The sequence below is a fragment of the Biomphalaria glabrata genome, unplaced genomic scaffold, assembly GCF_947242115.1.
Source record: "Biomphalaria glabrata unplaced genomic scaffold, xgBioGlab47.1 scaffold_22, whole genome shotgun sequence".
NCBI lineage: Eukaryota > Metazoa > Mollusca > Gastropoda > Planorbidae > Biomphalaria > Biomphalaria glabrata.
Genome location: NW_026602927.1, coordinates 150522 through 175646, shown reverse-complemented (window position 1 = coordinate 175646; position 25125 = coordinate 150522). Strand labels below are relative to the sequence as shown.

Below are 25125 nucleotides of genomic sequence, written 5' to 3'. Positions count from 1 at the left end.
TTCATTTTCTCTCTACCCTTACTCTCCACCTAACTCTCCCCTGATGTATGATCATGATCACATACAAAATATACAACGAATTATTTCTTACTAAGATTAATTGGCGTGGTTCAAATACTAAGGAATACCGCCACACCTTATGTATGCCTTTTCTACAAACAAAACAATAGACACACCACCAAACTGGACGGCTGCCTGGTCGTGCGGTTTGCACGCTGGACTGTCGTTCAGATTTATCGATGGTCCCGGGTTCAAACCCTGCCCGCTCCCATTCCCCGTCGTCCTGCGGGAGGTTTGGACTAGGAAGTAATTATCTTCAACTCTGAAGGAACATCCGAAACATGTAAAAAAAAAAACAAAAAACAACTGGGCGCAACCAACTACAGTCCAAAACATATTACAAAAGTAACTAGAAAGGTTATTTATAATTTAAAATTTCCCTATCCCAATGTAACTCGAGGCAGCATATTCCCAGACAAAACAAATGATAAGGAATAAAATACGTGAGACAATCTCTATTTACATCTTTATGTACATAATACAGTCATATAGCGTTATGTAATACAGTTATCTGCACAATTCATGCATCTGTTCTCTCCAACTGGAGTTTTCATTTCTTCTTACTTCTCCTATCGAGCTATGTATCACCCATGGTGATAGTAAAGAAAAAAGATAGAGGAGTCAGAATTTGTTGTGACTACATAAAATTAAATAAATGCACTATTATTGACCCTGAGCTACTACCTGATACTGATAGGAAAGCTTCTATATTTACCACAATGGACTTGAAATGTACCTTGCCAGGCTTAAAGGGAATATATGTGTGGAATGTTATGCCATTTGGCTAAACAACAGCTCAGCCACTTTTCAAAAATGTATGTTCAAATTGTTAAAAACTCTTAACTATGCAATTTCCTATGTAGATGATATTTACATTTTTACTATTTGAAACTTAACCAAAATCAAGAACATTAAAGAACCTAGAACAAAGAAAGATGTTAGATCACTACTGGGACTATGTAACTTTTACAGAAAATTTATTCCAAATTATGCTCAAATGATTCAACCCTTTGTTAAGTTTACTAAAAAGAAACATGCAAATGTAATCAGTATGGATGAAAAAAGTAGGGAAACATTAAATAATTTAAAAGACAAGTTCAATAAGAAACTAGAATTATCTAGTATTGATCCTACTTCAGCTCTTTCATTATATACAGATGCATCCAACAATAGTATTAGTGCATGTCTATTACAACAAAAACAATCATACTTCAAACCTATAGTATATATTAGTAAGACGTTATCAGTTGAACGCTGGTGTCCCTGGTAGTTATGTGGACCTTGACGTGAATTTTTTTCGGCCTGCATTTAGTGGGTCTTCTTGTACAGTTTCTTCGTAGATGTCCAGGTTAGCAACAGTTCAAACATTATACACTTGTTATAGGCTCCTCCAGAGCTTCTGACACCATTCTAAGAAGGTGTGTAAGATCTTACTCCTAAATAGTTTTTTTTTTTGACATATCCTTAGCGGCTTCATAAGAAATAATGTATAATAGGGCTGCTGTACTCTGTACGCCAGATGAGCAAGACGTTCGATGTCTTGTTTCAGTTCCTTCAGAGTTTTACCAGAATGTGCTTTCCGTAAAATACCCATATGTCAGTACTTTTGTTATGTACTATTACATATTTTAAATGCCTATGTATTTAATTATAGTTTTAAATATAATTAATGTTATTATACTTGTAGAAGAATTTTGTTATTATTATATTTAGTAGGTTTAGCATAACAGACTTATCATGCGCAAACTGTCGCACATAAAGTAATAAACTGCGTTGATAATTATTTATAATAATCTGAATTTAATACTTTGATGTTTACACAATGATATTAATATGAATAATGTAAATGCTCAGTAATAAAAAAATATAAAAAAATAAAATAATAAATCATAATTGCATTAATAGTAAGTATAAAAAATATATATTAACTTAACAACAAGGATACAAAACAACTTCAGCGAGTTTTCACTTTTGCATTTCTTTCACCAACTTTGTAATATGAAGAGTTTCTTTCGTGCTCTCACTTTGTTTTAAATCCTTGGTGTGGATAAATGCTTTCTGGCATCAGTAACTGACAGGCATAACTATGGATGAAGTGTCTTAGTTTTGCAAAATTTTAACACGTTAATGATTGCCAAAATTAATCATTCATATGTATATTTTAATAGTGTAAAGTTCATCAAATTCCAATGTCAGTTCCATTTGTAAGAAATCTTCTGAATATTTCGCTCAGTAACCGAAAATTTGATTTAAAAATGCAGTCTTCCTCATTAAAAAATTACTTCAATGTATTTTGTAGAAATAACTTAATCTTCAACACTTTGTTCTTTTAAATTTGGGAATCGACTCAAATCTTGTTCTTTTAAATGAGAGATAAACAGTTTAAACTTCGTTTTAAATCACTAATATCATTTATAAAAGCTAGAAATCAATGTGTCCTTGCTTCTTGCCATGCAATTTTAGATTTATGTCACTGAGATGTCTAATATTATCAACTAAATTTGAGTAATTAAACATTCATTTTTCATCACTCAGAAGAGCTTATTTCCTTGGGCAGCAAATTTTTCTCTTCTAGAAAATTATTTGAAATATTTTTAAGTTTTACCTAAATCTTCTGAGACCTTTTCCTTTAGAAATGTAACGCACCTAAGTAAAGGATCTTCGTGTATAAACCAGAAGGGGGCAATCTAGCCAGATAACAGTTCAAGTAGCTCCAACTAACAAAGAACAAATAAAACTTTTCACATGAAGACAACAGAAAATGATGAAGCGCAGTTTAGTCAATAAGAAAGAAAGAAATTGTAAGTAACGCACTTATGAAGATTATCTGTAAGTACTTCATGAGAACTACTGGAAGCGCGAAATTAATAAATAAGCTCTTGATCTTTAATAAAAAAAGCTTATGTAATCGTTTTTTTTTTTTCAATTAATCAACATCTTTCTCAATGTCGATCTAATAACATAACATAACATAAGTATAGATATGTTTAAAAAGGCAAAACACAACCTATTTCGTGGCAGTATGTTATAGAATTAAAACACTCATGACTTATGTCACATGGGCCGAAAGTTTAACTCAAAGAGACATCTGCTTCAACACCGTACAACCATTTTGCCTTCTATATGTAAAGTTAAACCACCCACGCCCTAGTTTATACTTAAAGTCGTAACGATTTTTCCTATTTATTGTGAATTGACGCGCTAAGAGCTTTTATACAAATGGAAGTATCTTCCGACTTGATTTCAATGAAGGAATAATTAATTGTGTCCTTAGGATAAAATATGATTAAACATAATAAAAGTTTACTTAAAGCTTACGATATGTTTAAAATCTAAAGACATTTAAATATCTGAAACTTGTAATAAAATCTATAAATCAACAATTGACAAAATTGTAAAATGACATTTTATATTAACAAATAATACAAAAATATCGTGGCAAACAAAGAGCATTGTGTACAAATTCGTCATAAGAGAATAAATCATGCTCGTTGGTTAAACATGGACAATAACAAAAATACAACCAAAAAACTAAACAAACTACAATCTGCTAAATACTTGAAATGGAACAATTCTTTAACATAATATGGACCTATGCATGACAAATCTGGATGGAAGACAAGCACTAATCTGCAGATATACCAAATTTCTGAAGACCTTTTGTATTGTATCATAAACAATAATACTGAAATTTGAGAATAAAGGGGAGGGGGAATTCAGTATTCTGGCAAAATACAAATAGTTATTATTTTAAACGAATAATATCAATAATTATACCGACCTACTGGAAATTAAAACACAGGCTTGATTACAAAAGCCAAGAAATCATGAAAACAACACCTCATGGATTGTAATGCTTCTTGGATCAGTCGGAAGAATGGATAAATGGCAAAACAAAATAATAATTAAAGTATTGTGTACATATGTACACACCGTGTACGAATGTGACCGTTTTGAACCTAGTCTCTTATCTTCAAATTTGGACAACATCTACTGGTCGTAAAATCAGGCCAATGCTTCACTATCTTTATTGATCCAGTACTGAGCGAAATCATCTGCAGAGCCAACCCTGATACATCTGTGTGGGTGAAAAAAGACGTCCCTAACATCTGTGTGGTTGAAAATACAGTGCCGTACTAAAGTACATCCTGTCATCTCAGCACCAGTAGCAGATGTAGTGTCCCCACAAGTTATTGTTGATCGCTCGTTACTATCACCATTAAAAGGAAAAGATACATAATGTAAATGAAATTAAAGCTAACATTCTAAATAAATACTTTGCATCAGTTTTCTCAGCCCCAGGAGACAAAGACATATTACTTAATTTTAAACCAAGTAGACAACATATGAGACATATGTACAAGAAAATCAGATACAAATACTATTTGCAAAAATTAAACCGAATAAAGCATCTGGACTTAATAGTATTCCAGCTAGGTTACTCAAAGACTTAAGCAATGAGCTAGCACCAGTGTTAAATATAATTTTAAATGAATCTCTTAACCAGGGCAGAGTACCAAGACACTGGATAGAAGCTAACGTTACTTCCCCCTAATTAAAAAAAAATATATAAATTAAACTTGAGTTACTGATGAAGAAAAATGTAATTTAAAAAAAAAACTTACTTACTGTAAAGTTTTTCATTTAAAAGAGGTATACTTTTATAAAAAAATCTTCTTGAAAAATTAATTTAAAAAATTGATTTGTTCCCTTTTCGGAAAGAAAATTGTAGCCGTTGCATCAGAACTTTGAATGGTCTAAAATATAATTTTTTCCTATTTAATTTTCTTTTCTAGTTTCTGATGTTAGAACTGGACGGACGGATGGACTTATATGTATCTTAAATAGATTTGTTTTTCTGTTTTAAGAAAAAAAAACATTTTTGTTTTGTAAATGTAATAACAGAACTTACATAACTTAGCTATACAAATGTAAAAAAAAAATTGACAAAAAATCTAAAACAGTTTTTTTAAATGTTTAAAATGTGGTGCATTTTCATTTCCAATACTAAAGAGCCTCCATTGTTTGTTACAATCAATAGTGAATAGTTGTAATTGTGGTGTGTTTTAATGAAACAATTGCTTGTATAAGTGAGTTAAAAAATTAGATTTTTCGCTTTCAAACAAGAAAAAAGTAGACGTTGCATCAGAACTTGAATGGTCTAAAATATTATAATATCTGATTTTCACTATCTTTTCTAGCTTAAGGAACGGACGGACAGAAGGACTGATGGACGGACACACATTCCACACAAAACTAATACCATCTTTTCCCCTTTCGGAGGGTGCTAAAAATAAATTGTTTTACCATAAAATGAAACCTTCGCATTTATTGTAAGAAAATGAATATGAGACATACAAACCAAAGTTAGTTCATTTAAAATGCATTAAAAGGTTTGTGTTTAAGCCAATTAATTCAAAATGATAAGGTATTTTTATTGCTTAGGTGACTGAAACACATTTAGACACAATTAGGCCCCAATTTATTGAAGAACTATAGATATTTGTCCTTTGTGAGTATAATCTTTGATGTGTGCAATGGCCGCCCTCTGGCTATCACCATTGCTCATCAGATCCCAACTCCAGGCTCCTGCATAGCCATGTTGGTACACGTAGTCAAACATCTGTGTAATACCGCCTGCATCTTTTTCCCAGAATCCACCGATGACAATTAGTTTTGTGACCTGATAGTCTGCATAAGAATGCTGAAATATAAAACAAACCTAATAATTAGAGTTATGTACTTGGGTCTCAGAGAAAAATGGTCGTAAAATTCAATGGTTACTTAATTTAGCCCCCAAGCGATCATCCAAGAGCTAAAAGAGAAAAGCTGTTCTGGTTCTGGTGCACATTTAAAAAACTACGAAGATCAAGGAGGCACATGATGCGCCCTGACTTTCAATGGTGGGTAACTATCCAAGCATGGACAAGCTATCAGAGCACCCATTCTTACCACCCATATTTAATTATTTGATTAAATTTCTTATTACGGTTTGCAATTTGTAAGTAATTCTATTTAACAAACATTATTTACAAACAGATATGGATTTAATGATTTTATGTAACAATGAAGAAAAAAAAACATACGTAATATTTTAAAGTTTCTATCATGTTTTAAACATACTATTTTTTTCGATATTGCATCTGTTTTCAATATTAATAAATAACAACGCCAAAACTATACAAAAGATAAGTCATATCAGTTACCCGAGCAAGACAATGCTAAAAAAGATTCTCAACAGACTCAAGAGAAAAACTGAGAAGGTCCTTGCCGAAAAACAGTCAGGCTTCAGAACAGGTAGAAATATTTTTAAATATTTTAAATTGAAAAGTGCATTCAACACCAAAAAGCTTTTACAGGATTTGTCATAATGGCATGGGACAACTGATGAGGAAGTTTAACGTAGATAACACAGTATTGATCTGATGAAAGCCGTATATCAAATCGCGAATACCTAGGTACTTTTGAACAACCAATTCGGAGAAAGTTTTTGGACATCCATAGAATGATGCATTCCCTCTCCAGCTCTTTTAAACTTAAGTCTGGAGTATATTATGATGGAAACTCTATAAGGATTTACTCATTCTTTTACCGTAAATGGGCGGCCTATTTCCAATCTCATATTTGCAGAGGATATAGTCATCGTTGGAGAAAATGCAGACAAGGTACAGGATCTTACTTTAACATATAATACTGCAGCTAGAACAGTTGGCAAGGTCAGGGCCGCCGCAAGGGTTGCGGCCGAAGTCCTTTTTTTTTTTTTTGAAAAAAAAATCATTAAGACTGACCTGGACACTGTACCAAAAGCGCTTTTTGATTTAAATCCACTATCGAAGAATTTTTATTTTTTTAAAATAATTTTTAGGTTTTATTTTTCACTTACATTAACTTTATGAATAGAATCCAAATTTAAGTATTAAAATTAATTTCAGTATCATGAGCCAATTTTTTTTCGAAATAGTGTTGCCTACATAATTTTGAAACTTTCCAAAAGGCTCTTACTGAAAATAGAATTGATGATGCGGCAGGTTTCTGCTTAAGTCGGCAAAGGGTTTTATTCCGGGCATGGCCGCGGCGCTAAGCGTGATCTGGCGTTTTAAACTTCTAAAATTCCTTTTTCATGGTGACTACATTGCCCTTTTCTCGCAGGAAGAAGAGAGAGTATAAAAAAGGCCTACATTTTTTTTAGAACGCACTATTCATCTTAATAAAAAGAAGTCTCGGACCATATTAAGTTCGTCTCGAGACATGACGTTAAACTGCGCTCCTCTTTCCTTAGCACTTTTGGAGCTCTAAAGTGCCCTACTTCTTTTCTATCCTTGTGTCTGCCTCCTCTTTTCCTAAGTCTGCCTTCATTGATCATCACACTGTCTCCTTAACTTTAAATTCTCACATTGGTACATAAGAGCCTGAAGCTGTTGGACCAAATAACAGCCGACCGAAGGGATGTCACCTTCATCTGGGTCCCCTCCAATGTTGGCATTGAGGGAAACAAAGCCGCAGACAGAGAAGCAAAGAGAGCTCTAAATCATGCGGTGTCAGGAACCCAAATTCCCTACTCGGACCTGAGACAAAGTATTGCCTCTGCCACCTATCGAGAGTGGCAGAACCGATGGGAGGCTGAGACTCACAGTAGACTCAGGCAGATTGTGGCGGATGTCAGGTGGCGGCCCACATCTAAGGGTCTGACAAGGCGTGGTAGCACGACCATGTCCAGACTTAGGATTGGCCACACCTACATCACGCACTCTTTTGTATTGAATAAAGAGGAGCCCCCACTTTGTGAGTACTGTGACTCTCGCCTCACCGTGGAACATATCCTCGTTGATTGCCCCAGATACCAGGATGTCAGGGCGAAATATTTTAGAGTCACTAATGTAAATACACTATTTGATAATGTCGACCCTGGGAAGGTACTGGGCTTTATCCAGGAAGTGGGGCTATCTACGAAGATCTGATTTATGAATTTGTGAACATGCACTATTTACATTAGATTTTTACCAAATATTTAAATTTTTACTACCTTGACTATTTTAACTGTGAATAGACCTTGATTTTAATGATATGACTGTATAGAATCTGGCCCTGTTGTTTAGAGAGAGAGTAGTCCTTAAGGGACTGCAGGCACGACATGGCCTAAATTGTGCCGATGTGCCTCAAATCAAACAATCAATCAATCAACAATATTAAGTCTAAAAATAAAGAGACAACCTTGGCCAATGTATTATGCAAGGGACATTCTAGGTAGGCCTACATATTGCATACTGACGTCTGTAAAGGGCGTTATCTTTTTAAAAATATTATTGAGTGTTAAGTAAGAGGTTTCTGTCACGGATCTTTTTCACACAAAAGTCGTCACTATAATGAAGTGCAATAGTCGGAAGAAATTCGACTATTCTGAGACAAAAAATCACGCTAGCGGAGACGTTTTGAAATGCTTTTTTCAAAATGCTTTGTCCCATATTGTTGCATACGCCTCTCGCAAAAGTTCGTCTACATTTGACAAGGTCCTATTGTCACAGTCTTTTATTCGTTCACCTTGAGTCAAGAAGATGAAAAGCACGAGAAATATCTGATATAGAAAGAGGAAGTAAGAATGACTAAATTCACTTTTAGTCAGTAGTCGTTTATGGAATTAGGGACAGTACATATGTTTCAAGTAGAGTCGCCTCTGGGACTTGAGAGAGTACGGATATTTTAGTAGTATAATTTTTTACTTGGAGCTGTACACATATTTTGTTACCCTCTGTGATGCGGACGAAATCGAGTATTAAAGTTTTAGCATATTTAGTGTAGCTGAGATGCAGATGTAATTATATTTCAATACATTGGATTATCTTTGTGTAACTACTATGAAGTTGCAGTTTATTGTTATTCTTGAATAAACGTTATTTGTCTGCTAAAGTTGGACTGAAGTCTATCTGCACTATTTATGTTTGTTAGGTGCTAAGTGTAGATAAAGGAAGTATAGCGTTTAATTTATAAAATTAATTATGCAAGCGATTTTTTCATAAAAAATACACAAATTCTAAAACAATAACGTAAATGTAAGGGAGGCAATGTTACAATAGGCTAACAAAGAAGGACAATTATTTTTTTCGTATTTTCAGTACCACTAAGTCAAATATTTTTATAAAATGTACTAGAAATGTTTAGAAGAAATATAAATATTAATTAAAGGTGTTTTTTCTGGTCAACTAGCTGCTAAAATTAAAAGAGAACATTTATGTTCGTTTACAAAGGCTAAGAATGCACTTTGTATGTAAATATCACGCACATTTTTTAAAATGGACTTTTTATGCAGCAACTTTCGTGTTGTAGCGTAAAGCCCGGCCTTGACATTATGCTAATCCAATTTCCTAAACTTTTTTAAAAAATCAGATTTTATTTATTTTTTGTTTAGTGCCCTCATCAGCATAAAAAAGGTTTATTTTTGTGCGTTTTGTCCGTCACGATTAGATAAAAATAAAAAATAAAAAAATCTAAAAGCTATTGAAAATCTGATTTACCCTTTAATGTTCCTCCCGTAACATCTCAATAGTTTTAAGTATCTAAAATTGATTGTTCCGGATTTTTTGTGTGCAATACTAATGAACGCCAACAAATGTTTTTTTGCTCTTCTAAATTAATATTACATTTAATTTCCATGTTTAAACGTTGCAAAAACACATGATCAATAATATGTTGTTCCGTTTTTTTATGTAAATAGCATATTAATGCTAAATCAAAATCTCTATACTGACTTATAATTCATTAAGTGTAAAAATGTTCCGGATATTGTTTTATAAAAAATGAATTATGCCTAATGATTGTTTGAAATCGCATAATTGACTAATAGTACACTTATATTATTTGACAATGCGTCACTATAATTTGATTATCGATATCAAATTGTTCCGTATTTTCATCTTTAAACAAATTTTAAAAATATCGACAAAAGGTTGTTCAGGGCTTTAGAAAAAAAAAAGTATTTACTAGAATTGAATACTGAAAATCACTTTTTAGACATTAAATTTTCTTGCTGAAACATAACATAAAAGTTTTGTAATCGATAAAGAATGTTCCGGATTTTGTTTTGAAAAGAAATCGACTTACTTATATTTTCTTACAAATCGTCGCCAGAAATTTCCGAATTTATTTAAAAATCTAACACCAAATAACTGTTTGAACTCCCTCTTCTAATTAATAAACAAAAAATCTTCTTATTTACGAAATAATGTTATTCCGGATTTTTTTGAAAAATATTTTAACTCACTTCTCTCTTACAGTACAATTAATTGTAAGTGTGTGATTTCCAATATGTGTCACTGGTATTCCTGCGACATCTTGTGCCAGGATGTCAGTCTTGGAGAGACTTATTGTAAGGCTAAACTCTTGACAAGCAGCTGCCAAAGCATTCAAAGACTCTGCAATCCTTAATATGAATGAGATATGAGTACGTCATCATCGGCGAACAGCAGTTCTCTAATCAAGATACGCTGTCTTTTTTTTTTACCTTAAGGCTTGCCAGGTTAAATAACTTTCCATCGGATCTACTGTGGATATATCTTTCAGACATTTAAAAGCGCTGGTGAGTTCAACTGAAAAGAAGATGTCGAATAGTGTTGGAGCCAGAACACATTCTTGTTTTACTCCGCTCTTAATGGAAAATGGCCTAGAGGTGGAACTGTCCATCGTTACGGTGACATGCATATTTTCATAAAAAGCTGACCCTAGTTTCCGTAGCATGTTTGGACAGCCGATTCTCTCTAATACTGCAAACAAGCCGGTTCTGCTGACAAGGTGAAACGACTTGGCCAAGTCAATAAAAGCTATAAGAAGGGCTGCCTTGTTCACTGATTTTCTCTTGTAGCTGCCGCAGGGAGAAGATCATATCTGTGGGAAGCGTGGTCGAGAGGCCAAGTGTGCTTGAACTTGGCTTGGCTTGGCTACCTAGAAGGGGGCTCGAGGTTCGACACCCGACTCGGGCAGAGTTGTGTTTACTGAGCGCCTAAAAATAAAAAAAAAATTGCTACAAAGTAATACAATGTATTCTAATCACCCATTGAGGTCACACACACACACACACACAAAGAAGTACCGTAGTAATTCAGTTAAACGAACCCAATGGATACAATGCAATGAATAGTATATACGTACTCAGCTATGTACCGAAGAAACAAATAGATACATAGTAGTAAGACATTTGGTATTCATTTCGATACCCGGAGTATCAGAGTATGTAGTCTCCTTGTACCGAGTAAATAATAGGTATAAATACAAGCAGTTTTAACATACATAAGTATAGTGTATAGAAATAAACTAGATATGTAGATATACGAAAATCAAAATTAAGATACTTTATCTAATACAACTCTGAAAAGATATGACAATAAGCACGAAAGGCTGCATACAGAAATAACAATGAGAATTTGAATCAGATCTACTTAAGCTGAAATAAAATAAATGATAATAACATAATAAAAATGAAGTTAAGTGAATACAATAATGCAAATGTAGGTTGACTGACTTGTGCACATTAGGTTCATACAGTGGCATTATCAATCATACTGTCCTGCAAGCCTATTCTATAGAACAACGGCCCCAACAGAAACATCATGTTCCCCTGAATGTTGAGGTCCAGGGCTTGGGCTGCCCTGGTTTCCTCCTACTTTCTCTCTATCAGTATAGAACTTAAGCAAGTTCCCATGGAGTAGTTTTGGACCAATTTCAACGGGCGAGCTTGGGGAATCCACCCCAGCTCCCTCTGTAAAGTGTGAGCTATTGGCCCCCTTGGCCTCACTCCTTTCCAATGTATCAACTACATTAGGTGAGCTTGGGCACATCACCCTAGCCACCTCAGCAGAAGAAGAGACGTTGGCACTCTTTGCCGCACTCTCTTCAGATTGTGCTTCACATAAATTAGGTGAGCATGGGGGAATAACCCCATTTACCTCTGCAGAGGACGAGATCTTGGCACTACAGGCCTCACTCTCCTCAAAAGTTACCTTAGCTGCATCCCTCCAATTAGGATTAGGTTGAAACGGATCGGCAGCGCCAGGTATGTTTCCAACTACACAATCATATAGTGGATGCCTTAAAATAAATAATGTAAACTATAGATTACACTGGACTCCCACTAGCAAGGACAGTATGGCGACAATAAGGTAACCACTGAATAAAAAAAATATATAGTGCAAAAATCAGCCTACCTTACAGCATGGAATTTTAGTAAAAAAAAACACAGCAGCTGAAGATCCAGTCTCTTGCGCTGATCCGTCGACGAAACTTGTTTTTGAAATTTTTGATTAATTTGATTTGGTATTTAAATAAAATGAAATACAGTGGCATAAAAATTAATTTAAAGTCAACGTCACCACCACTGTAAGTAAATTATATCCATACGATTCACAACAGCACATCAGCAGTATCGGCAGCACAATCTGGACTCGATTCTAGTACAGTAAAGTCAAAGTAAAGTCCTAGACCTTACGGGTGTAGACTTAAACTTAGACTCTGGCGATGTAGACTAGACTGTAGTGGTTTCTCGGCTCGAGGTCTCTAGTAAAGTCCTAGACCTTACGGGTGTAGACTTAGACTTAGACTCTGGCGATGTAGACTGTAGACTAGACTGTAGTTGAATAGTAGGCTATCAAGATAGTTACATTTGACTGGTTCCACTGGATTCTAGTATAATGGCTCTGCCCCCAACGACGATTGTGGTAAAGTATCCGAAAAAAAAAATCAGCAACAGTTCCAAACATACAGCAGTTGATCAATCAAGGACGAGCCGTCCAATTTAGTTGATCAATCAAGGACGAGCCGTCCACTTTAGTTCCAAACGTACAGCAGTTGATCAATCCAGGACGAGCCGTCCACTTTAGTTGTCACAAAACGCTAGCAGTGTGCTGGCGCCTGCTTGAACTGGTCGTAGTCTAGGGTGATTCTGGAGGCCCGACTGTTGACGCTGGAACTTTGGTGGTTTTAGCCCTGGTCGCGATTTTGGTGTTAGTCTATATAATTAAGATATGAAACTAAACACCGGAATATAGTTAGAAACTATAACTTTAAACTGTAACTTTATTTACACACAACATATCAACTTCCATATGAAACGTTATATACAGGTACATCAACTACTAAAACTAAACTCAGATCTTTAATGACTATGTCTCTAATCATGGAGTCATTCTGCTATAGTTTTCTCGTACCAGATTAGGAAACGAGCAGAAGCGGGAAATACGACCGTCCGCTCTACAAGACCCACGCCAACTACCTGTGCCTTTCTCAGAGCAAAAATTCCTCCCGCGTGGACTACACCGCAACACAGTGGTTACGTCCCCTTGCATCATCAGTGACGCATAACCTCAGTGGTTACGTCTACATGCATCATCAGTATCTGACCAGTGAGGACCACTGTCCCTTTCCCCAGATCACCCCGCCCTCGTTGTGGCCTAGGTACTCTGGTCCCGTGACAACAAAATAAACATTAAAGCACAAAAAAAATATACTTATTTCCCCTTCCAATAATAAAACAAATCTAATTAAAATATATTAAAACATAAATAATGACATAAGATCTAAAATATAAATAACAGAAATCAACTTAAAACTTTACACAATAACTAAGTCCATGGTAGTGGACTGCGGTTGTTCTGCTACACACACACAAACGGTTGTGGGCTCACAGCGGTTTGTGACACTCAATACACCCTCCATCACATATGATGCGGTCAGAGATAGGCTACGTCAAGTACCAAAAATGAGAAAATGGATGAACCCATACACTTAAGGAAACTGATCTTGCCATTCAATAGCATTCAAGTAAAAAGCATCCCGAGTTGAAACTATTCCTGCAGATGTCTAAAAAAAAACGGTGGACAATCCCTGATTGAAAGACTTCAAGAGCTATTCGTAATTATGTGAAAACTATTACTGGATGGGATATAAAAATTTAAGGAAATTATTAATATTTATTTTAATGGAACAGTAGTTCTTTATTGCTTTATTGTATTAGAAAATGATTCAATGTAATTTATATTTTATAGTAGTACTATATATTTTTTTGCTTGTTTATACTACATGGCATTTAGAACGGTAATAATATTCGTTTTATTATTATAGCACTATCTAGTCAAATGTCTAGTGTCTACAAACTACTTTACAGTATACTTAATTTATTGATGTTAATTTCAAGAAATTATTGTTGACTATATAACTGGTCTGGCCTACTGTTTGTTTATCATTAGAATCGAGTTAAAAGCGAACTTGACTTCAGATTAACAAAGTTTTACTGTATTTGTTAAAGAATGATTTATTGCGTGAAAGGGAGCACAAATATTAAGCCCTACAGCAATGTTCACGAAGGAAGAGAAGGCGACGTTATCTTGAAAGCCCAGGGGGTGCAGGTATCTTAAATCCGCCCTTGTATCCACCCCAGGCCTACCTTCTTTATTCAAGACATTCTTCATGGAACCTGTGTGGACGCGATTCTTAAATACTGCTTTAACGTTTTCCTATATATTTATCATTTGATGTATATTGCTGAAAAAAAAAACTAACTCTTTTGGCAACATGAGGAAATCTTTAGTTCTTGTCGACCCGCGGCGTAGCATACGCAGCTATTTGCCGGAAGTATTCATGTAGGTAGCTTACTGTTGAGCAAGGTGTACGACTGTGCTTCTGTGAGTAGGAACAACGGACACAGCGTCGCCATAGTTATCCCAATGTATGCAAAGAAAGCTTACAGCCATCTCGCGAAGTTCGGGAGCAACAGTTTCGTCGATGACATTTTTCCAGAAATATTCGACTAATAGAAATAAACATTTACCTGGTGGAGGAATTTCGACTATATTGAAAGACCTGTTGACACCACGAAATAAAAGTGAAGTGGTGTCGATCGTAAGGAAACAAATTGGAATACGAAGGGGCAAAATCAAAACAAGCTACAGAAAAAGCATGCAACTATTTTAATGACACCAGATATTGACGTATGTGTGACAAGTCGAAAGCTCGCTGTCAGAGTCACTCAATCTTATCACAGCATTAATTATCATTTATTAATATTTATTTACATTATTTTAGTTATTTCCCCGTTCTATCCCCGATTTCATCACCCGCCCCGCCTTTTCCTCTTCTCACTAGACTGAGTCCACCACCTTGGCGAGCACTAGGCCATGGCTTTCACTTATCTCCCCTTCATCGGGGAAAGATATACATACAGTCTCTTTGGTCTTACCCGCCGGATGTCTGACGGTCGCAGTTGACTCCACCTTGGGTGGAATAAAAATCACTATTTCTTCCCCCCCCCCTCTCCCACGTCTCTCTTTGATCTAGGAGATCACTTAAATCAACACGCCTTTCCACACTCCAAGGTGCGACTCCCATCTCAAGTCTAATTCACCCACGTGAGATATAATCTTTAGCCTAGGACATTTCCTGTTTCCGCCCACCTCTTCCAGACCTTTATAAGGTAGGATATTTATATATATATATTGTTATAATCTTGGTGGTGGCACAGATGGGGGTAGTGGTGTAAGTGTAGTCAGCCGACGCAATTCGCCCCAGGCCAGCGCTAGACGAGCGGTCAACCGTGACGAGCTACGACGGTCAACCGAGTCGAGTATCAACAGGACGGTTTGGGAAGGATCGGGAAGGATCGCCGTCGTGAACAGAGCTCATGAGCGTCACGAGAGTTGTAGTCATCTGACCACCTAGAAACGTCGAGCGGCGTTCTGTCCGATTCGAGAAGGCCAGTAGGGACCCTATATAAGAGCGGAGATGTCGCAGTCAAGACGGTCGAGAAAAGGGGCTCAATACAGCAAGGTTCAGAAAGGAGGTTCACGACAAGAGTTCAGAACACGGTCGACTACAGCACAGTTCAGCGGTGTGGTTCTGTACGGAGCATTACTACGGTTCAGTGCGGAGTACTGTCAAGTATAGTTGAGACGACTGGCGTCTTGATCTTGGTCTGCGATCGAGTCCGACACAACGAGCCTAGTGTGTGAAGTCAGTCCTGAACTGTTGAATCCAGTGCAAGCCAGGAACGAGACGGAGAGGCCAGTGCAAGAGTTGATACGACGGTACGGTGTTATCGGAGAGATATTTGAACATAGTACGTGTTTCCAATCGTACAGTATTGGCTGTTATTTATCCAACTATTAAAGTGTTACGTTACTTTGGAGCCCTGAGTTGTTAAGTTCTTTAAGTTGGTGGTGTAAGATGCAGTTTGCAGAGAGCCTGGATAGTGAGATTCGTAACAATATATATATATATATATATATATATATATATATATATATATATATATATATATATATATATATATATATATATATATATATATATATATATATATATATATATATATATACATATATATATATATATATATATATATATATATATACATATATATATATATATATATATATATATACATATATATATATATATATATATATATATATATATATATACATATATATATATATATATATATATATTATATATATATATATATATATATATATATATATATAAGATGATCGTAATTATACTTTTAACAAGTCTTAGACCTAGAACAAACAATTGTTTTTGAAAGGACTATTGCGTTCTGGAAAATACGAATGTAAAGCATTATAGATTATGTGTGTGTGTGTGTGTGTGTGTGTGTGTGTGGAGAGCGAGAGAGAGAAAGAGAATGTAATCTAAGTAACTCTTTATCAATGTTTTCCAATTGTAGGAAAATCGATCTTTTCTGTCTTAGAAAAGAAATTATCATAATTTTCAAAGTTTAAGAATAATAAAATAACATTTTGAGGATTTAACTTAGAATAGGCTTTTAATCACAGAATTATACATTCAGGCAAATATTTGAAATAAAACCATTTTCTGTTAATTTTCATTGACATAATGTTTCGAAAATCCTAGATCGAAATAAATAATGTATGTTGATCATTTTAGATAATGTATATAAAATTAGCAAAATAATAATTATGAGACAATCGCGCTCTCTTTTTTTTATGTTAAATTACTAGATTTAAACATTAAATTATATGCAGCATAGGATAGGGTTGAAAAAAAGATTAAATTTACTTCTTAAAACTATGTCAGCTTTTAACAAGTTTTTCGACATGTTAGTTTACTGTTAGAGATTTACATGTACAGTCTAATTATATGTCTCTTGTTTAAGGTTGCATAATTTAAATTTAATAAAAAAAACAATACTTACATCAATGGGTGGCAACAATTGAAAATGTCTGATTAGCGAAATCATTTCGGGATTTTCCATAGATAAGAGGCTTAAAAATGGACATAGATATCTCGATAACACGTGTGTTTTTTTTCACAACTAATTCACAGCGTTTGAATTCTTTAATCTATTTGATCGCGAAACATTTAAGGTATTATCAATTTTATTTAAACTTTTTTTTTAGTTTAAGTAAAGTATCTATTGTCATTGTCTATTAGATATATATTTTTTTTTTTCCAAAAAGGTTTTAGGATAGGTAATTTTTAGCGGCCCCCGTAAGGGGAAAAAGCCGCTATTAGGTTTGTGCAAAATGTCCGTCTGTCCGTCTGTCCGTCTGTCCGTCTGTCACACTCAGATCTCGAAAACTAGAAGAGATATGAAAAATATTATTTCATCCTTAAATCCGGCTTGAAAAGTTTAGGTGCAACGGCTACTTTTGGTTTTCTAAAAGCAAACCGTTTAATTTATAAAATTAATTATGCAAGCGATTTTTTCATAAAAATACACCAATTCTAAAACAATTACGTAAATGTAAGGGAGGCAATGTTACAATATGCTAACAAAGATGGACAATTTTTGTGTATTTTCAGTATCACTAAGTCAAATATATTTTTAAAATGTACAGGAAATGTTTACAACAAATACAAATAATAGTTAAAGACGTTTTTTCTGGTCAACTAGCTGCTAAAATTAAAAGAAAACATTTCTGTTTGTTTATAAAGGCTAATAATGCACTTTGTATGTAAATATCACGCACATTTTTTTAAATGGACTATTTATGCAGCGATTTTCGTGCAGTAGCGTAACGTCGCAACATGATCAGGTGCTAAACCAATTCCTTAAACTTTTTTTAAAAATCAGATTTTATTTATTTTTTGTTTAGTGCCCCCATCCGAATAAAAGAAGCTTATTTTTGTGCGTTTTGTCTGTTGGTCGGTCTGTCCGTCACGATTAGATTTAAAAAACTAGAACTCTAAAAGCTATTGAAAATCTGATTTACCCTTTAATGTTCCTCCTATAACATCTCAATAGTTTTAAGTATCTAAAATTGATTGTTCCGGATTTTTTTGTGCAAAACTAATCAACGCCAACAAATGTTTGTTAGCTCTTCTAACTTATATTACATTCAATTTCCATGCTTAAACGTTGCTAAAACACATTATCAATAATATGTTGTTCCGTTTTTTATGTAAATAGCATATTAATGCTAAATCATAATCTCTATACTGACTTATATTTCATTAAGTGTAAAAGTGTTCCGTATATTGTTTTATAAAACATGAATTATGCCTAATGATTGTTTGAAATCGCATAAGGCTTTTAAAAAAAGTAATTTACTAGAATTGATTACTGAAAATTACTTTTTAGACATTTAATTTTCTTGTAAAACATAACATAGAAGTTTTGTAATCGATAAAGAAAGTTCCGGATTTTGTTTCTTACAAATCGTCGCCAGAAATTTCCGAATTTATTTAAAAATCTACTAACGCCAAATAATTGTTTGAACTCCCTCTTCTAATTAATAAACAAATAATCTTCTCATTTACGAAATAATGTTTTTACGGATTTTTATGAAAAATATTTTAACTCACTACTCTCTTACAGTACATTTAACTTTCTACCTAAAACATTAAAAAATCTAATTATCGTTAATATTATGTTCCGATTTTTAAGGAAAACAGAATCCAAACACCAAAGTAAGGTATGAAAATCTCTCCACGTGGCTGTAGTACATCTAATTTTTATACGAAACCATCCAAAAAATTTAATTAACGGTATTACATTTATCTGAAATTCTCTTTTTCTTTTACTATTTATACAAACATCCGGAACAATCTATTATATAAACTTTTTAATTGTGTTCATACCTAAAAATTATTGCGATGTTTTGAAACGTAAAATAAAGGTTAATCAATTTTTAATAACTTTTAGTTGTTTTTTTTATATCAAGATGACGGACAGACCGACTGACAGACAAAACGCAAAAACAATGTGGCTTTGATCCTTTTTAAATAATATCTATTAGAACTCAGTGCACCAATGTCTATGAACCCTCGTTAAATATCTCGTGTAAATAAAGACATTTTTTTTTATGGTACCGGTACTAGCCTATTGTGAGGTAATGGAATTTTTTTTCTTTGAATGGACTCTTTAAATGTAATGTTAAAAGAACGCACTCGGTGCACCAATGTCTATTAACCCTCGAAAAATTGCTTGTATTAATGAAAACATATTTTAGTCTAACTAAGCCGTGTGACGTAGTGTTTTTTTTTCCTTTGACGTCACATGGAATGAATTCTTTAAATGAAATGCTAAAAGAACGCACTCGGTGCACCAATGTCTATGAACACTCGAGAAATGGCTCGTGTTGATAAAGGTGATTTTTAGTCTAGCTAGGCCTTGTGACGTAGTGTTTTTTTTTCCTTTGACGTCATATGGAATGAATTCTTTAAATGAAATGCTAAAAGAACGCACTCGGTGCACCAATGTCTATGAACACTCGATAAAAGGCTCGTAATGTTGAAGGCGATTTTTATTCTAGCTAGGCCGTGTGACGTAGTGTTTTTTTTCCTTTGACGTCATATGGAATGAATTCTTTAAATGAAATGCTTAAAGAACGCACTCGGTGCACCAAAGTCTATGAACACTCGATAAATGGCTCTTATAGATGAAGCCGATTTTTAGTCTAGCTAGGCCGTGTGACGTAGTGTTTTTTTTTCCCTCTGACGTTATATGGAATTAATTCTTCAAATGAAATGAAAAAAGAACTCGGTATAGAAATGTTTATAAAGCCTCGTTATGTGACTCGAGTTTAAAAAAGGAATGATATCTTGATTTAGATCTAATCTAGATTTTTTAAACTAGATCTAGATTTTTATTACAGTATATATAGATCTGGATTTATATTCTAATTAAAATTATTTTAGAGTCTAGATCTAGAATTTCTAGATCTAGTTTAGACTAAAATAGACTAGATTTAGATGTAGAATTTCAATTTCTAAACTTAAAGTGTAAAAAAAAAGTGTAGATTTTCATTTCCAAACGTTTTGATCAATATTGTAATGTTTTAATATACTAAAACTAATCTACTATTTTTTTATTAAATTTAAATTTAAATTTACGGCAAAAGAATCTTTGAAACATTATTACTTTTGACCATCTGATGGCTGCCTGGTCGTGCCGTTTGCGCACTGGACTGTCGTTCAGATTTATGGATGGCCCAGGGTTCAAACCCTGCCCGCTCCCATCCCCCGTCGTCCTGCGGGAGGTTTGGACTAGGAAGTAATTATCTTCAACTTTGAAGGAACATCCGAAACGTGTAAAACATTTTACATCAAAATTAAATCACCTCTTGAATATTATTTGCGAATATGCAGATCCGACAGGGATCCGACTTCGACGGGGGCCGCCTCTGAGTTTGTGTAACACAAACTCTCTTTGTAATCTTGTTTCTGTTTAATATTCGCACACACAGCTAAGCAAACACACACACTTTTGCGCTAATTTTATATTTTCGTGTTCATTGCATCCATTACTTTCAAGACAGAGAGAAAAATCGTTCGCTCCAGATGTGAATAGCTTTAGCCATGTTGAAATATTTTTTCCATATCTCGCGCGCACCATTACATACGCCGCGTAGGGATAGCAATAAAATTCACTTGAGAAGCCATAATATCTCGAATTATAATGGCATATTATTAAACTTATAAACGACTTACATAATACAATTTACTTTCCATTGTGTTTTTTAAAGCATTCAAGCCTACAGTTACCGATTTAATTGGTGTCTTTATTTTCAATTTACTTTTTTTCTTTAAGATTTAGTTATGCGCATTTAGACCTCTTAACATCATAGCTACACATATACATTTGCCGTGTTGACAAACATTTTCCTTCGTCATAGCGCGTAGCCTACTGTATCTAGGTCAACACAAGCACAAATGTATAGTCTTTTTCTATATTAGGCTAAAAGTTTTTAGTTACTGACTAGACTACTATGGCACTTAAATTATTTAGATTCTTGATCTATATAAAATTTAACTAACAATGCTATATAAACACTTACATTTTTTATGGATGACTAAATGCATGACGCGTAGGACGTAATCATATTCTTTTTTTGAAATAACGTCTGTATTATATAAGATAAGAAGATTACATTCAGACGTTCGTTTTAATTATAAAATATATTTTATCGCTTTTTTTGTCACCTACGGTATTCACCAAGGCAACGCGTCATGAGGTCATGAACTTTCAGCTCTACACAAAATTAGAAACAGATGTTGGCTTTTGATTATTAAATTGAACAAATAAACTCCATTTTGCGTTACTTTTCATCATTGAGAGGTCAATATTTTACTTTCTTAAATATATAATTGATTGACTATACTTTTAATTAACAATAAACATTTTAAAAATATATCTAAAACCTATTTTCATTTCATTGATAGCTAGATCTAGACTCTAGATCTAACAAACTGTTTTCGTTTCATTTGGGGGCTGTAACTCTAATATTTCTCCTCTTCTTTATATTTTGTTTACAGCTAGGTCTTGAGTATAGATCTGTACACAATCATTCTCCGCTTGGTTAAATCTTCTAAATAAATAAATTATAGCATTTTTATAGCCCTACTCTGATGCTTATAGAATGCTTAGAGCGCTATGGTCCAATCTTATTTGTGAACAGTGGGGTGGGGGATTGACGTCTAAGCACAATACAACTCTGCCCGAGTGGAATGTGGAACCTCGAGCCCCTTCATAGGTAGCCAAACCAAGTCATGTTCAAGCGTACATAGCCATTCGGCCACGTTTCTCACGCTCTAGACTCTAGATGATACTATGTCTAGATTTACTTCTTATCTAAATCAGATTTGTACACAAATTCAAACGGAATAAATACTTGCTATTTGAAGAAAGAACAAAACCCGAGCAAAGCCGGGCATATATATATATATATTATAAACATGTTGATAGGTCCAATCAAATGGAAATATTAATGCCAATTCAAACAGGTGTATTTACACAGCGGTTTCTAACTTTTTCTTTTTCTTCGTTCTCATTATCTATGTTGGAGTGTTCAGATGACTAGACCAATACATGAGATGAACTGCGCAGTGGTTTCCAAATCAGGGAGCTCTCCATATAGTTTTCTTTCTATTGGGGTGTTTTGTGGCTAGTGTCTTGTAGCGGCCTCTTGATAAAGAGAGCGATTTAATCCCCATTTTTTTATCTTTGTCCACTTCATCCTAGGTCATCTCATTTCCAATCATTTTATCCCCATTTAGATAAGTATTTCTCAGACATTTTGTATAAGTGCTGTTAAGGCTTTGACTTTAAGGACTCATTCTTTATTTAGAATGCTTTGTTAGTTTATTTTTACTATAGTGTTTCTCTACCCTATTCATTCTTGTTAAGAAATATAATAACTTATTTCAATAAGTAGATATATTGTAAATATAGTGTGTGTACTTACTTATATTACTTCTATTTAATGTAGGGGAGGAAAATAGTAACCTGCACATACCGCATGAAGTAATGATCAAAGGTAACGGTTTGGTAGAAAAAGTGGAAAATCATTATATCTAAGGTGTATAATTATTGATTATTCTTTAATTTAAATGTTTTAAATGTGAAATGGATGAACATACTAAAACAAATAAATAATTGTGTTTGCAAATGAATAAAAATGCTATCTAGAAATTATTACAATCAAAACATCCTTAAAATAATTTTTGTTTTATTCTCTCACTATTTTCATATTTGAAAAATAAAACTGCCGACTTTAAAGTAGCTGTTTATTATATACAAATATTGGAAAATACATTTAGCAAGTAAGTAGTGTTCGCTTCCGTCATCTAAAAAAAAGAAGTAAATTTACACTTTCAGTATCATCAATAAAAACGTTTTTAAAAAAATATTTTGTTTGTTTAAAGTGAAATGTATGAATTTAAATAATGAGAATACAATGTTTTTGTAACGATTATTATAATAAATAGTTTTAAAAAAGGGTAGTAAGATAGATTTAAATTTTTTTACACATAATATATTACTATTCGTAATATTGGCATAATAATAACTTTTTTAAAGATATACTAAGTTATCTTTTTTCCTGGTTTTATTTAATTTGATAAACATAAAATAACATAATCTTATATATTTTAAAAATAATCAATGCTGTTTTATGCAAATGACCAACACTTGAAATGTTGTAAAAATAGTAACTATACAAATATTGAAAAATACATTTACCAACGCTCCACAAGTTACCCACTTCAACTAAAAAAATAAGTAAAATTCAAAATTCAGTATCGACTAAAAGAAAGGTTTTTTAAAATTGTGTGTTTCTTTAAAAGAAAAAGTATGCATTTAAATAATGTAAAAACAATATTTTTGTAATGTTTATTATAATTAATATTTTAAAAAATGTGCAGTAAACTAGACTTATATTGTTTGTACATCTAATAAAATATAATTCGTAATTTTTGCCAAAAAAAGAAATGTTTTTTAAAGATATAATACCTTATCTTATTTTCGAGTTTTGTTTAAGTTAAAAACTTTAAAAAAAACTTAATCTTATATATTTTTTAAAATAATCAATAAAGTTATATGCATATAACAAAAAACTTTAAAATTTGTAAAAATAGTAACTATACAAATATTGGAAAATACATTTACCAGTGCAAGCGCCTTCTCCGTTGCAGTCTGAAGAAGAGTAAAATTCAATATTCAATATCGACGATAAGAAATGTTTTTAAAAATATTGTGTTTTTTTAAATAGAAATGTATAAATTTAATTAATGTGAATACGCTTTTTTGTAATGTTTATTATAATAAATAGTTTAAAAAAGGGTAGTAAGCTTGACTTATATTTTTATACAAATAATAAATTATTATTCGTAATATTTGGAAAAAGAAAATAATAATTTTTTTTTTTAAAGATATAATATCTTATCTTATTTTCTGGTTATATTTAAGTTGATAAACTTTGAAAAAAATAATCTTATATTTTGTTAAATAATCAATACTGTTTTATGCATATGACAAAACACTTGAAAAGTTGTAAAAATAGTAACTATACAAATATTGAAAAATAAATTTACCCTTGTAGCCATCACGCATAGTTTAGCCTAAAAGAAAGTAAAAATCATTATTCAATATCAACGATACAATTTTTTTAAAAATATTGTGTTTGTTTAATATGAAATGTATGAATATAAATAATGTGAATACAATGTTTTTGTAATGTTTATTATAACAATTAGTTTTAAAAAAGGGTAGTATAATTTAAAAAAAAAATATTATCCAAAATAATTGGCAAAAAAAAAATAAAAAATTTAAAGATATAATATCTTATCTTATTTTCTGGTTTATATAAGTTGATAAACTTTAAAGAAAACTTAATCTTATATATTTTTAAAAGTAATCAATACTGTTTTATGCATAGACAAAACACTTGAAACGTTGTAAAAATAGTAAATATACAAGTATTGGAAAATACATTTATAATGTGCCCCGCGTTGTTGAACACCCAAAAAAAAGGAGAAAAATTTAATATTCAATATCAACGATGAGAAAAATTTTAAAATAATATTGTGTTTGTTTAAAATGAAATGTATGAATTTAAATAATGTAAATACAATCTATTTGTAATCTTTATTATAATAAATAGTTAACAATAAGGGTAATAAGCTAGACTTATATTTTTACACTTCAAAATTTGACTATATAGTAACTATATAAAAATCAGTAAATTCATTTACCACATATGGGAGAAGTTTAGAGACATTTAATGTAGAAATAAATATTGTGGCTGAAAAAATGTCAGGAGATAC

At 32.9% G+C, this 25125-nt stretch overlaps 1 protein-coding gene across 7 annotated transcripts in view; it reads right to left on the bottom strand.

The window, feature by feature from the left end:
* Nucleotides 1-3443: 3443 nt before the first annotated feature.
* LOC106065768 (uncharacterized) overlaps nt 3444-25125 on the bottom strand; it is a 65828-nt gene continuing 44146 nt past the window's right edge. For 3 of the 7 annotated variants that reach the window (XM_056017926.1, XM_056017928.1, XM_056017927.1), the window contains 3 exons: nt 24394-24420; nt 23969-23995; nt 3444-5764 (listed from right to left, as the gene is read on the bottom strand). In XM_056017926.1, the coding sequence (XP_055873901.1) occupies nt 5543-5764; nt 23969-23995; nt 24394-24420 (276 nt within the window). In that variant the 3' untranslated portion in view covers nt 3444-5542. Of the gene's footprint in view, nt 5765-10315; nt 11051-23013; nt 23570-23968; nt 23996-24393; nt 24421-25125 lie in introns of those variants that run through there. The other 4 variants (XM_056017929.1, XM_056017932.1, XR_008776030.1 and 1 more) reach the window with 3 other exon arrangements.